Source organism: Globicephala melas, chromosome 17 (genome assembly GCF_963455315.2).
Source record: "Globicephala melas chromosome 17, mGloMel1.2, whole genome shotgun sequence".
NCBI classification, from domain to species: Eukaryota; Metazoa; Chordata; class Mammalia; order Artiodactyla; family Delphinidae; genus Globicephala; species Globicephala melas.
Genome location: NC_083330.1, coordinates 1,820,867 through 1,836,514, shown reverse-complemented (window position 1 = coordinate 1,836,514; position 15,648 = coordinate 1,820,867). Strand labels below are relative to the sequence as shown.

Sequence of the window (15,648 nt, the reverse complement as noted above, 5' to 3'; positions counted from 1 at the left end):
TTTATTCTTTCTTCCCCACTGAAATAATATATTTATAACTCATTCTAACCCAAAGACTGTTGCTGTGAATTTCACAGAAGGGTAAAGGAAATCACTCAGATTTTGAATATTTACAAATATACATTCATAAGCACAAAAGTAGTGAATCTTTCTGATGAGTTAAAACAACATAGTTAATAAATTTCAGAATACTGAAAATTTGCATGGAGCAAAGCAAAAAAATCATTCATTTATTCATTTTATTTAACATAGAATAACATGGGGAAAACATAAATTGATTAAAAAAATATTTTTCTTTGGGGATTTGTGTTCATATCTGAAGAGGGAATCAAAAATGATAAACTAGAGTCAGAATATTTTAAATTATTATTTAGGATGTGAAACCATCAAGAAGGTGACTGTTTTAGTTCCCGGAATATTATTTTAGTGTGACACAAATACAGTTCGTAGGGAATTAAAACTAAGAAATGCAACTTGTTGTGTGTAATTTATTTTAAGGTATGCGTTTCAGTGAAAACTTGCCATTAAAATCTTTAAGTGAATTTATTCTTTTGGCCATGCAGTATATTCCAAGGTAAAAACAGAGAACGTGTGTTTTCGCACTTTTGGGTTTCCTAAAGTTTCTCCCCTTTCTTTCTTAATGGCATTAATGTAGCTAGAGGTGGTCTTTGTGATGAGTTTCAGTTTACCTTTGCTTCAATCTGTTTAGTATCTGGATTCTGAAACAAAAATTTGATTTTGCTCTTGCCGTCATCCGAAGAACCTTTAAGCTGAGAAAACTTGTACCTCCAAAGTACTGCCTAAAGGGGAAAAAAAAAACATAGGCGAGTCAGTGCAACTCATAGCTATATTCAAACCAAGAAATTGTTCTTTAACTGGTTAAAGGTAATCATATTGATTTAGTCCTATATTCCAGTATTAAAAAGTAAATGAAAATATACTTATCAAAGGCTTAGTATTCAATATATCCTTTAATTTCCTGAAATAACTTTGGTTCCCATGAAATTGTCATTTTAAACATATATATGAATAAGTCAGTTTGCATATCTGGTTTTACATTATCATGAAATAGAAACAAACTCACTTAAAGCCTAAGTCCATGCCAGTGAATCAGTAAAAACACCTACTTTCCATTTCTTTTTTTTCATCCATAGAAGTGATAAGGTGATTTTCAACTGATAATTCTGTAGAACTTTCTCTTGAAGCTCAAACTAATAACCCGTGTCTTTGTCAAGATGAAAGGTCAGTCTGAGTAACCGATCACAACGGAAACTTCCATGGTGCCCTCATGAGACATACCAGCACGAACATCTCATGGGACCAGCCCCATCCATCCGCGGGGCCTCGGTCTAGAAGATCATGTGGCTAAAAGCCATCTTCCAATGTGGCAGCAGCAGGTTTGGACAGTATGAAATCTACATGCTAATTTAAAAAGTTTACACTTTTAAAAGGATAATAAAATAGCAACATCATAAAGTCCTTAAAAATAAGGACGAGGAAATTCTCAGTAACATATAATAATGAGGCATAATGAAGTTATACAGAATACTGCTCATTTATTTATTCACCAAACACTTATGCTCTTATATATTAAGCATTTTATTATATATTAAGATAAAAAGACACCGTCAGTTTTCTGAAGATGTTAGTCTCTGTATAAAGTAGATGTCTTTTCTTTTGTTCTTACTATGAGGCTACACAATCTATACAGAAGCAATATCCAGTCATTACAAATCCTCTTAAATGTTTGCCTGAGGTCTATTACTATAAAGCATCTTTTAGCAATAAAATTATCTGGGGCAATTAACTTTCTGGAAGAAAAATAGAAGAGTTATATCCTTTATCTCACAACTTCCTCTAAATAAAATCCTTTATGTTTTAAAAAGTGAAATAATTTAAACAATCCAGAACTACACGGTAGTAGGTAAGTGAGTATTTAGTAACTTTTGTAAAGAGGGAGTTCTAGATTTAGTTCTAGATTTAATAAGAAATTATATATTCATATGTACAATTAGGGTTAGGGTGAAAGAAAAACAACAGCAAACAGTGGCAGTATAGCAGGAAATACGGTAAAGTATCAGGAAAATCCTAACAACCTAATAAATAAAAAGACAGTACTACAGAGAAACGTCATTGAAGAAAATGGAAAAACCATTACTATTTCTAATAAATACGAGAGCATGTTCAATCTCACTAGAAAAAAAGAAGAGTGTGATAATATTACAATGACTTCGCTTTTTCCAAACGTTAAATTAGCAAAGATCACTGAAAATTAAAATAACTAAAGCTAGCAAGTTTACCTTGAAATATTTGTATAAAATTCCTGGCAACTGTGTGAAATTCTTTAGGGCAATAATTATAATATATATTAAAGCCTTAAAAATGTGGATGTTATGTGATCCAGACATTCCCTTTCAAAAAATTCACTGTAAGGAAATACAATATATGAAAAATAAAGTAAAGTGTTAAACACCTTATTATTAATAAATATAAAAAAATGAAAACTCTGAACAATTTGCATTAAAATAATGCCCATAAGAGTCATGTATTTACATGGAAAATGTAATAATATGACTTTAAGGGGGACATAAGAACAGGAAAGCAGGTAAGTGTGTTAAAATAAAGGAGCTTGTAGAAGGCTGCAGGGGAACGTCTGCCAGAAACATTATCATACACGGCTCAGGTCCTGACATTAACCTACCATGTGGTTTTGGACAAGAAACTTTATGTCTAGCTTGGATTAACTGTAAAAGTAAAGGTTGCAAATTCTCAAATTATAACTTGAAATAATATTTCATATGTAGTCATAAAAGTAAACCAGGAATTTGCTATTTCAACTAGCTGACCTTTCCAAAGGCCAGACTTTAACAGCTGTTAAAGCTCATTATTTTAAATAAAGAGTAACAATATTAAGAATGCGGATGAGGCAGATACGGGAAGGAAGCCTGCAGACTTTTTGGAATATGGAGCATGGATCCTCGGCTGTGAGTAGATCACGCCAAAAATGAATAAAGTAGTTAATGAATCTAATGATGGGCTGAAAGATTGGTCAGTTAAGAGGTAACTCAGTAAACTAGTAAGACTTAGAACCTTCTAGGTAAACTGTGTGACTTAACATGCCATGAAATCATTAAGACCAATCTGGAGGAATCTGAATCTGAAAATATAATCAGTAAAAGTTACACAGGTATAAAAATTGGCTTAATTCAAGAACCTTTGGAAATCCTAGTCTTTATACCTGTATTTTGTTTTTAAGATTCTGATAAACATTATGGCAACTATGTTAAGAATGTCAACACTGAAAAAGATGAGTGGACACCACTGTTCTTAGACCATTCTGTTTCTGTTGCCATAACGTTGTTGTAATATATTTAGATAAGTACATTTAAAATATCCTTTAAGCATAAATTTTTATGTAGATCAGATGACTCCCTTTCTAAATCAAATTTAGGACTTCAAGTTTTCTTGTTCATGTATCAAAATGAAGCTACTGATATTGATTTGTCTCTATTAGCAGAAGAACTCCACGATTAAATGGTGTCATTTGTCTATCAATCTTTCAATTAGAAAATCAGTTAACTTTAACTTCTTTTCCATTCAATTTTTGGAATCAAAGTAAAACTTCAGAAATTTCATTATGTCAAAATTGAAATATCTATTACTCTGAATGCTACCATAAATTCAGTTAAAAACTTCAGCATTGGATATGTTATTTGTTATTGCAACAATAATGTGAATTTGTACTGTTGGTAGAGCACAGTGTTATGGTAATATCAGTATTTTCCTAAATTAAGAAACGTATGCAGCTAAAGTGTACTTGCATTGATTTGGGTGAATACGTCAGAAAACATATACTAACGTGAGAACTTATAAAGTGCTGTGAAATTTCCAACAGAAGGGATATGATGTATGCAAATAGTCCATAATATCTCCTGAACTTTGCAAGCCCAGGGGTCTCTGCCCTCTCTACATAACTTTAACCAAGGGGCCTTGGTTTTGGATTGGAAAATTCCTGCAACCAGTGGTAATCTTAATTTGTTGAACTTGATGGAGAGCAAGTCCAAAAGGAGGGAAAGAAAGAAAACAAACAAATAAAAAACTGATAGCAAATGTACGAAAACATTTCTGAGTATTTCTGAAATCTAGAATTCTACCCAGTCTTCAGAATAAATGGTCACAGGCCACATTCTCATTTCCTTAGAAAAAGAAACTCATTTAACTTTGTTCAGCTAGCTTTTCCCATGGAATAGATTTCAAGAAATTATAAAAAAAAGTTTCCCTATAAAATAAACTATTTAATGGATTTTAGTAATAATGGAGCCAAAATACCTTACTAATGGTATTTATTAAAACTTTTTTTTGTTTATTTGTAACAGTCAGAAACAGTGTTCAACTCAACATCCTGCCTGAATGACTATATGAAATGATAAATTTAAAATGTACCTGGCATTTTGAAGATGTCTTTAAATATTTTTAAGTGACTAAAACATGCAAGCAAAGATGCCGTACGTGTGGAGAACACAATAAGTCCCAGCATTTTCAATAGTTGTAAAAAAGTCACTGAAGATGGCTAAGAAACATGGTGGGTAATAGGAAAATATACAGTAAAAGGTTATCACCCAAAGCGCTCTCACAATTAAAGACTACAAAAGAAAATTCTGCAAAAGGATCATTTGCCTCTGAACTACTCTTCACAATACATATGCTTTCTTTAAATTACTGCAGGCTCTAACAATTTTGGAGAAAATAAAAGAAAATAATGCAGGCAAATAGATAACGCTGAAATCTTTGGATTCAATGCCAATTGGGTTTTATAATTTAAGGTCATCATTCTTAAACCAGTGAGAAATCTTTATAAACTATGCTTACAAACAGTGATTACTCCACTTATGATGGAAGATGAAATGCTCAAATATTATCAAGCAGAATGTTCATGTGAAAATCATGAGGCACGTAGCATGGAATCCATCCCTCATTCCTGACCTTGAGTCATTTATGGGCGACCACGTGGACTTCACTCAGGGCCTGTGAAGCGTTCCATGGGTCCACTGCTGTCCTTCAGTGGAATGTCATCTTTCTTACAGTGAGTGTAACGCTGGTCTAGACCCTTTCACATCCTCCCACTAATCCCTGCAATAGCTAGGGTACTGCCATTTTCCAGAGGATGCAATTAAGGAAACATCACGTACATTCATAGTATTTCACAACTATTAAGCGGGAATCAAACCCAAGTCGGCCATGCTCCATGGTTCCTATTTTTCTTTTAGCCCAACCTGCTTCTTTGGTTTTCTACAATTATTTGCCTAACCAAACATCAAAGACCCATTGATTGAGCATGATTATAATTGAACTTCCATTGCAAATAGCCTGAAAGATCCTTAGAATAGAGGACAGACTCAGAGCCCCATTTGGTACAAGACACGAAACTCAGGAAAGTAATTTGCTGATCTTCTCAAGCATAGTCTGTTCTGAGTCATCATTGCTTCTTCTTTACAATGCTGTTGCTATTATAAGCTTCTTTCACTCTCTCTCTCCAAGTAAAAAGTGTCCCATAAGCTATCCATTTGTTTAAGATTCATGGTTAGAATTGGCTTAAAGTTTAGAAATGCCAGTGATCTAGAGAACTTCAGTGGGAAGGGAAAAGAAAAAGCTTTCTCTTCCTCCATATTTTCGACATTTACCACAGAGACTTTCCGAGCCGGCTGTAATCCCCCAGAGACGGGTGGCAGAGTGGGCTGCAACTGAGGGACTCAGGTTAGCAAATGAATCAAGTGTTTGTATGATATCAAGTGTTGCTTAGTTGCAGACTATTCAAAAATATAATTCATCAATTGTATGTCTATAAATGGAAAATGAAGCTGCGCAAATGAGATGAAAAACTTACATGCCGAACAAAAATAGGCAAACCAATCTCTAGGGCTTCCCTGGTGGTGCAGTGGTTAAGAATCTGCCTGCCCATTCTCTAGTAAGTCTGTGTCTTTATTCCTGTTTCACCCCTAGGTTTTTCATGACATTTTTTTTTTCTTAAATTCCATATATATGTGTTAGCATACGGTATTTGTCTCTCTCTTTCTGACTTACTTCACTCTGTATGACAGACTCTAGGTCTATCCACCTCATTACAAATAGCTCAATTTCGTCTCTTTTTATGGCTTGAGGCTATGGGGAGGGGGAAGGGTAAACGGTGACAAAGCGATAAAGAGGCATGGACATATATACACTACCAAACGTAAGGTAGATAGCTAGTGGGAAGCAGCCGCATAGCACAGGGAGATCAGCTCGGTGCTTTGTGACCGCCTGGAGGGGTGGGATAGGGAGGGTGGGAGGGAGGGAGACGCAAGCGGGAAGAGATATGGGAACATATGTATATATACAACTGATTCATTTTGTTGTGAAGCTGAAACTAACATACCATTGTAAAGCAATTATACTCCAATAAAGATGTTTAAACAAACAAACAAAAAAAATCTGCCTGCCAATGCAGGGGACATGGGTTCGAGCCCTGGTCCGGGAAGATCCCACATGCCGCGGAGCAACTAAGCCCGTGCGCTACAACTACTGAGCCTGCGCTCTAGAGCCCGCGAGCCACAACAACTGAGCCCGTGTGCCTAGAGCCCGTGCTCTGCAACAAGAGAAGCCACCGCAATGAGAAGCCCGCGCACCGCAACGAAGAGTAGCCCCCGCTCGCCGCAACTAGAGAAAGCCCGCGTGCAGCCACGAAGACCCAACACAGCCAAAAATAAAATAAAATAAAACACGAAAAACTCTGGAGTAGAATAATAATAATAATAAACCCAAAAAACCTCTAATACATTTATCCATCTCTTTATCGGTTCACTGTGGGCAGAGCCTAATTTCTCTCGCCCCACAGAAAAATTCCTCTTCCAAAAAATGAAATAACGTCTACATATGAAGGTAATTTAAGCTCTGTGTCATATATCTTCTGAGGAATCTAAGGCTATTTTGCAACATAGGGGGCAAACATACCAGAAAGCACAATCTATATGGATTACAACTTATTACACAGAACACGTTAAAAATTACAACACAATTGCTTTGGAGGCAGAATCTTTTTTTATCTCCCTGTAACACCAATCACCTGGTATTTGACAGTTAACTAACGTTTGCCCAGCAATAACCACAAACATGCTCTTTCTTTTTCTGCTGCAGAGTGTCTTGATGGGTCTCTTGGTTAACCAGAAAATCAAATCTTCCCTCAAAGCCCTCTTTCTGCTTTGCCTCCCCCTTCGACTTTGCGAGCAGCCCAGGTACACACTCCCTCTGCTGCCTTCCACCCTCCCCTCCCCACTGAAATGAATTAACAACACATGTTAGAATGCCAGTGTCCCGTAAGCGCGTCCTCTTCCTTCCTTTTTCTCTGTGGGTGGGTTAGGAGTCATATTTAGTAGAAAACCATGACAAACCTTTTCTTTAAGAATATTTTTCTTTACACATCTTTATCCTTCTCATTTGTTCTTCATTCATGTCAAATGTATCCTAATTGACTATGTTTTTGAACTTTATAAATTACATTTTTACTAAAACTAGTACATCAACTGTACAGTAATTTTGTAAATCTTATAAATGTGAATGGAAATGATGAATAAAGGGAGAAAAATAGCAATATGAAAAGAAAACAGAATTAGATGAAAGCTCGCGGCTCTCGCGTGTTTCCTTGGCAACATCATATTCGTCAGCACATGCCTCACTAGTCCTTAAACTGATTCTGTGTCCTTGACGGCGCTTGAGTCTGCATTAGGGCAACGTCTCCAGCAATCTCAGCTGTGACGCGTGATGATCAGTGCTGCGCCAGGGGGTGTCTAGGCCTCCCCTGAGTCTGCGAGGGAAGGCTTTCTGGAGGCAGATCTGCTCTCAAGGTGAATGCAAGCTGTGGAAGTGTCATGTGGAAAAGCATGGGGTACGGCTGGATCCTCAAAAGCTGGGAGACACAGGAGATGATGCCAAATCCGGACAGAGACCAGAACCCTGAGGGGCTTCTATCCTGTGTTGACAGATGTCACAAAGGCAGTAGGAAGCCACTAAAGTAATGTAACAAGGGAGACTGATGACATGGCTGAGTTTACATTTTAGAAGCATCATTAATCGGGCAGTGGCTGGGAACAGGGACAGCAGGGCAGGTATCTATGTCTTTGTAACGCTTTGGCTTCTCCCAGACTTCCTGAAAGCCCCCAGTTCCAGATGTGTCTCTTTCACTAGACTGTGGACATCTTGAGAGAAGGGAGTGTACCCTTTTCTGTGTTCCTCGTGTCTGCACATAGACGATACGTAGGAGTGTGTGCAATAAATATTTACATCGAGAAGCAGGTTTGGCCGATGCTGCCGTAACCAGATGAGAAGGGGTTGCCCTACTTCGGTTAGAGTGAACCTTCCAGATTTACTCAAGGGCAGCTGTTGAGGAAGAGGCCGGGTATAGAACACAATTCAGATTCCTTCTGATAACGGAGAGAGGAACGCAGAGAAGTCAGAATCAGGAAGACGACCAGCTCCGGGGCGGACCCTGTGCTGAGACGTGTTCAGGATGCAGCCTGAGGGATCCAGGCGTGCGTCTGAGCTCCAGTTAACAGAACCAAAACTTACCATCCTCAGGCCAGGGGCCTAAAGACTGGATGAAACTTCCTGATCAAACATATTTCATCCTGATCAAACGTATTTCATTTAAATTTATTCCCCCCAAATGGACTCTACACTATCTCTATACGATATGTCTATATGTATAAATATTTTCATCGAATATATGGAACATTCACAGAGGGGTATACAGATGTTCACTTTGACAATTTATTTGGAATCTCTCAAACAGGAAAGAAAAAGAAAACAGAAGAAAAGTGTTTCTAAAATGCAGACCTTGTGTGTTATTTTGTAATAGCTTAAACCCATCAACCTGGTGGGTTGATGGTACAGAGTACTTCTTGTAATCATATCTATGTAAAGATATAGAATAACCGAAATACATGTGGAAAAAGAGGTACTAACATGTTTCCACACGCTGCTGGATGTGGTGTGCTCTTTGTTATTCGTAACATACTAATTTCATTTTGAGAAACTTTACACGCTGTCTGTGTAACAAAGACGGGCAGAAAATTTGGTTTTTCTCGTATAAATTTCTGGGATCCTTAGGGTTTTGTGTTTGTTTTGTTTATTGTTGTTGCTTCTTTCTGGCAACGTGATAAAATTCAGCCACACTGATAACTCATATTATCGATTCTCTACAGAAATCAGCTCTTTTCTAGCGATTTCTTTTTAACATATGCACACATCTTTGCCAGCTCAGTGGAGAGTAACAGCTCTAGAGAGAAAAGGAAATGAGTTTACTGGGATAGCTACATCTAAGTCAATATACCTGTACAGCATAATAAGCCATCACTGCTCTATTCTCCTCCAGGTTGTCTGAAGGCTGCTCCACTACAGAGATGAAGCAGTTTATGAAATAACTGCTAAATTAACCATAAGTTCCTGCACATTTTATTTTTGAAGCAGTGCCAATTCTTCACTTTGACTATTTGATATCTAACATTTAATTATGAACTTTATTACTGTGAGTCAATCATTTTCCTTTTCCCCCTAAGTATAAGAAAAAACTCCCCAATTCAAAGAAATCTATTTTTCTAGAAATTGACTCACATGTAAAAGGCATCACTTGAAAACTATTATGTTCATTAAATTAGCAACATATAACAAATTACCTTGGGATGCATGGTCTTTCTGTGTCAAATCATCCTGATTTGGTTAAAAAGCGGTTGAAGAGGAGAGTCTGAGTCACTCAAGGTGGGTGAGGGCCCCTGTACGTCCAGGGCCTGAGTGGTCTGCAGAGGACGGGTCCCATGTCGGGGGTCCCAGTGGAGCCTAAATTCTGTTCACCCAGTGAACGTGGAATAATTTTCTATCTCGGTTACCTGCTGACACCTGCCTGCCAGAAATTTGTTTGTGTTCCAGACCAAGAAGTGTCCCGGGGGAGTGGCCGTCCTGAGGCTGCACGGTGCGGAGACCAGCTGCCAGAAATGCACCCGGGCATTGAAGGCCGCGACACACGTTGTCTGTTTATAATATCTGGGTCCTGTGCTAGAGCACACGCCACTGGAATGGGTTTTCCAAGAAACTTAGAAAAGTCACTGAACTACTGCGAGACACACAGTATTAGAAAAGTGAGTCCGGTCCTTAAACAGAGTAGCTACCCAATGACGCCTCTGTGGCTACTTTCAGGAGAATAATTCCCCAGAGCTGCCCGGGTCAGAGGCTCCGCCCTTCTCTGCAAGCCCTGCTAAGGGCACCTCGTCCTCCTTGTTACTCAGGTCCCTACAGCTCTGCAAGCTCCCAGGTCTAAGCCACACGCCCAATAACCTCCCCGCCCCCCCTCCACTCTTCTCCCCTCCGAAGCATCCTCCCCAAGGCGCCAAGGCCATCACAGACGGCATCATGCTTCTGCCATCAGGTCCTGGCGGCTTTGGTGGCCCTCGGCACTGTGGCGTGTCAGCCCTGGGTTCATCACCCCAGATCTGTGCTCTGCCACCGTGGGCCGGGCGCTCTGCCCTCTGACTTGGTGTGGCCTCAGCCATGTGACCTGCTGTGACCAGTGGGAGCCTGTAGGTGTCCTAGCAGCAGGGGCACATGAAGAAGGACTGCAGGTAAGGCTTGCTCTGTCCTGCCTGTGTCACCGGCAAGAAAAGGACATTCTGGGCTGACCTCCTGGCTCCACAGGAATCAGGGGTAAGGGGAGCAGAGCCAGGTGGGGGATGGTTGAGGGAACCAGCCATGGGAGGAGTAAGCACTTACTGCTCTAAGGCAGGGAGGCGCTGTCACTGTGCCACCCAGCAGCGCGGGGGCCGCATCGGCCACGAAGGCCAAGGCCCCTGCTATCCGGTGCTGCCTGCTTCACTCTGAACGTGGCCCCGCGGGTCCTGCCAGCGCTGTCACCTCCTGCCTGGTCAGCGGACCGTGACTGCGGATTCCGAGGAGAAGGCAGCTTCCTCTGAGTACCGCCCGGCGCTCTTCCCCTCGTTACACGCTTCCACCCCGAACAACTCCCTTTGCTAAGAACCAGCAAACCTCAGATGAGCCCTTTTGTGTCCATCCCCTCCACCAGGCGCCGTGAGAACAGGGACCTCTACGAAGCAGAGACCCAGGAGGACTGGAGGGAAAGACATGTGTGCTGAGTGCTACTCTTGTAGGAGGTGCATCAAGAAAATGTTCATTCTTATATTCTCGAATTTTCCTTCTGGATTTTTAACAACTACCTTTGATAGGAAAGAGTTGAAATATTATTGAATAAAAAACGTAAATCAAAAAGGAAGTTTAACCCATGGAATTTATATTATGATTATGTTGTAACTATATAAATGCATTTTAGAAAAAGTCAAATTAAACATATTGTGAACTGTGTGTGTACACGAAGGTCATATGTCCTTGGCAAAAACAGTAGATCGAAGATCCTCAAAATCAGTGTCCTTCAACTTATCCAAGCCACAGAAGAGACTCTCAAAAATGAAAAGTGTGAATATACGCCATATTAATTTCCTTTCAAATTTTACCTTGAAGCACTGTAAAAATTAATGTCCACTTAAAGACGTGAATGGATTATGAAGACTAAGGTGCCCAATCAGACAGTACAGTCAAGTGTTCACAAGGTGACCCTCCCTGGCTTGGGGCCTCCAAACCCTGAAATTCCCCCATCCTATAATTCTAACATATTACCTACACAACTAAAAAAGACGTTTCCTCATTTTGATATTGGAGATGTTGACACAGAAAAATAATAAAGGAACACTTTTAAAAAGTTGTTTTGAGAGAAGAAAATTTCCCTTCATTATGAGGCCATACTTTTAGTAAGAGAGAATATATATAATATATAGACATATATGTCTATATCGTACATATATATACACTTTTTATAGTTATAATGTTTTCTGGCAACACATTTGTTTTATGAAAATTCGATCTCTTGTTTTTCTATAAACATATTAAGGCATAATTTATCTCCTATTAATAAAAACGAGGACCTTAAATCCAACACCTGATAACCAGTCAGAGTGCTGACAGGAGCTGGAAGCAATTCCAGTCGTCCTTGATTAGGACCCAGGCCGCGCACCCTCGAGCTGACCACGCACAGTACCTTGGTCGCAGCGTCAAAGCAGATGAAGCCCATGCTGAAGTCGATCGTGAGCCCCATCAGATGACTTTCCAGCACACACGCATAGGTCTTGCACTGGGCGGAACAAAACACTGTTACTTTCATGTGACTGACCCAATGTCAGGGTTAATAGTCCACATATATCAGACTGTGTCACAACCGCTGTGATAAGTTCCTCATACACCAGCTAACTTTATTTCAGCAATAACTGTATAAGGAACCTGGTGTTGTCAACATCCTAACGTCAACAAAACACAGGCTGAGTGGTTGTTGACCGGCCCGGGGGATGCAGGGCTGAGTTTCCAATCCTGCCCTGGTGACCTTGTCTTTACCTTGTGTCACACTGATGCCCTTCCCTATCCTGGCAATAAAACTGTACACACATTTTTAGGTGTAGGCAAGATTATGTTAAGTTGTTATATTCTGTAGCTAAATATCACTGCATTTTTATTAAGCTAAAAGTGAATTATTAAAGATTAAGGTATGACTTAAATTCTTGGCATATCAATTTCATTGATATTCTTAAAAAGAGAGCTCTCAGGCACACAAACAGATTTAATAATCAGAGCAAGAAATAGAAGAAATGTCTTGACCTTAAGAGTCTCTACATGTTCATCAGTGTGGTGCAAGTTATGTCCTAAAGGCATTTACCCTTATTATTTGTGTAAGCCTATTGATTCTTCGAAATCAATAATTAATGATCGCTCGCACTGAGATCAGATTAAACTACACTTTTACTTATATAAATAGTTTGGGAAAACTAGTAAAATATAGATGCTGGAATACAAGAATAACAGATGAGAAATACACACTTGGGGCTTATATGAAACAATGCATTTTTATGTCCATAGGCCAGTTTTATTTGCACTTAATTGCAAACTGGAGTGGGATATTCAAATCAAGAAAAACACCTTTTTTTTAAAGACTTTTTTGATGTGGACCATTTTTAAAGTCTTTATTGAATTTGTTACAATATTGCTTCTGTTTTATGTTCTGTTGTTTTGGCCAAGAGGCATGTGGGATCTTAGCTCCCCAACAAGAGATCGAACCCACACCCCCTGCATTGGAGAGTGAAGTCTTAACCACTGGACCGCCAGGGAAGTCCCAAGAAAAACATTTGTAATTCACAAAGGGGAGAGAGAGGGAGGGAGAGGGAGAAAGAGAGAAACCTATCTCAAGCAAATGTTCGATACCAATCCTTACGTCATATTTGTGTTTATAATACTGTGTATAAATGTACATTAAGTGAATCTCATTCTGACTAACGATGGCTAAATGCATCACGTTGACTCCACCAAAAAGCTATATTCATGTGTTTAAGCCCAATCTGCATTGGAAAGTTATAACCAGGCCAGATTATTCATTTGGAGTTAAGTTTTTCAAAAAAGCAGATTAGAAAGCAAACTTAATGGGCCTTGTAAGTTTATTTGTGGGTGTAATTTTATTTAACACATGGACACCTTACCTTCCGTGCTTGCGCCCACCCATTACCACTTTATTAAAACTACTATCAACTTAAGGAATAGCCAAGGCCATCTCATTTTCTCCAGTTGAGACATAATTGCTTGCTATTTTCAAGTGACATTATTTAAAAAATACATGTCAGGTGGAAACACCTTCAGTATGGAACACTACAATTTATCTCATTAAGAACAGAATTATGAATTAAATTACATTGTTTCAATAATCATTAAATCGAAACAGATACGATATAACTTGAGATCCACTGAAGTTTTATTCTATGATTTATAGTCTTAATAAACATATGTAATGAGTATATTTGTATGTTTTAACATTGAAATGTTTATTGTTTAATTTCTATATTTATTTTATAATAAAATTGAATTATAGTTAGAAAAAAGCAAAAAAATTGTCCTTTTTAGGGAATTTCAAGCTAGAAACACTTTGAAAGATTTTTGCACAATTATATATAATTATTATATATTATTTTGCACAATTTTATATATTATTACACAATATTTGAAGATACATCAAACGTAAAATGATTTTTTACATGCCCTTTTGGATGACAGCTAACTGTCTATAGCTGGATAAAGCAAAATGAAAGAGTCTGAAATAATAACATTAAAATAAATCAAGTTTTGAATGGGACCCACTTCTTCACAGAAAGTCTTATTTTAAAAGGGTTGTATTAATTCATATTGAATTAGTGTAAAAAACAATTATATGTCCCTTACCAGTATTATTCACTTACTCTGGGAAAATTGTTCAGAAATTGGACAAATAAAGGTACTAAAAATACAGTAAATTAATTAGGCTTAACTCTGGTACTTAACTCTAGGTGAATGTAAGATGTAATTCATGCAAATTGTCATATTTCTGTTTCAATGTTCATTACATTTTCTACTGTCACCCTGGGAAGTATGGCTAGATTTTAAGGTGTTAATTGAAATGACAATGTAGGATGATTAGAAACACCTGCTTTCAGTGAATTATCCTTTAAATACATATATATTTATATCAATATTAAGTACATTAGAGATCAGAAAATATTTAAATAGATAAAGGAATAGATTAGAAGCTAGAAAATGTTAGGGTGCAGTCCTGTTAATGAAAACTAATTTCAAAATAAAAATAGATTAATTTATTAATTTTTATTGTATTAGTTTATTAATTTCCTACTTTTATGCCTGTTTCACCATAGGAGTATGTCCTCTCTTTATTTTTTTACCACCTTTAGTGGAAGTGGAAATATTAGGAACATAGAAGTAAACCACAAACTTCTTCATGTAAATATATTCACATCTTTGAATTTTGAAAATAACAGAACCACAGTGTTCAGTCGTTGATTACTGATTTCTGGTAGAGTAAACAAGGGGAAATTATAAAATCTATAAAACAACCAAAAGCTAAAAAGACATTAAATATTTTTCTCTTCACTTACCATATGCATCTCAAATTTGTATTGTGAATACGTAAGGTGCTAGTACAAAGAAATGCATTGCTCAGGACGTTTAGAGAATGTGAGGTCCAGATTTTAAAAAATAGTAAAATACAGTGAAACAATATAATTTTATCTCTATCTCACTTCTAAACATCAGGAGACTTAAAATGAAATTTTAAATTGAAACCAGCAGGTAGAAATCACCATGTCTTTGTTTCCAAGTGAAGTGTGATATTCTAGGGAAATGATAATTAGGAAAATCCAAAACTATCAAAATAAATAACAAAAACGTCAACTCCTGTACAACTTTATACAATGCTTTAAAATGGTCTTAAGTGTTGATACTTGGAATAAAATAATAGTTAAGGTATTTTTCATCTTTCTACTTTGATATTAAAATATCTATTTACTGAATTGAGGTTCTATACAGCTAAATTGTTGAAACAACATTTCTCAGTTACTTTAACATTTTTAGGTAATGCAGATCAGCAGAATATGAGAAAATGTCAATTAAGCAATGAAAAAAGTGAAAACAAGCCTTCTCCTGTTCCCTTCCCCTGATTGTTATGTCATACTGGTGTGACCTGATGGGTTGAAT

The 15,648-nt window shown here is 37.7% G+C and overlaps 1 protein-coding gene across 7 annotated transcripts in view; it reads right to left on the bottom strand.

The window, feature by feature from the left end:
- Positions 1-15,648, bottom strand: part of SNTG1 (syntrophin gamma 1) — a 479,377-nt gene that overhangs the window by 22,158 nt on the left and 441,571 nt on the right. For all 7 annotated transcript variants that reach the window (XM_060286992.1, XM_060286996.1, XM_060286991.1 and 4 more), the window contains 2 exons: positions 12,128-12,220; positions 690-800 (listed from right to left, as the gene is read on the bottom strand). In XM_060286992.1, the coding sequence (XP_060142975.1) occupies positions 690-800; positions 12,128-12,220 (204 nt within the window). The remainder of the gene's footprint in view (positions 1-689; positions 801-12,127; positions 12,221-15,648) is intronic.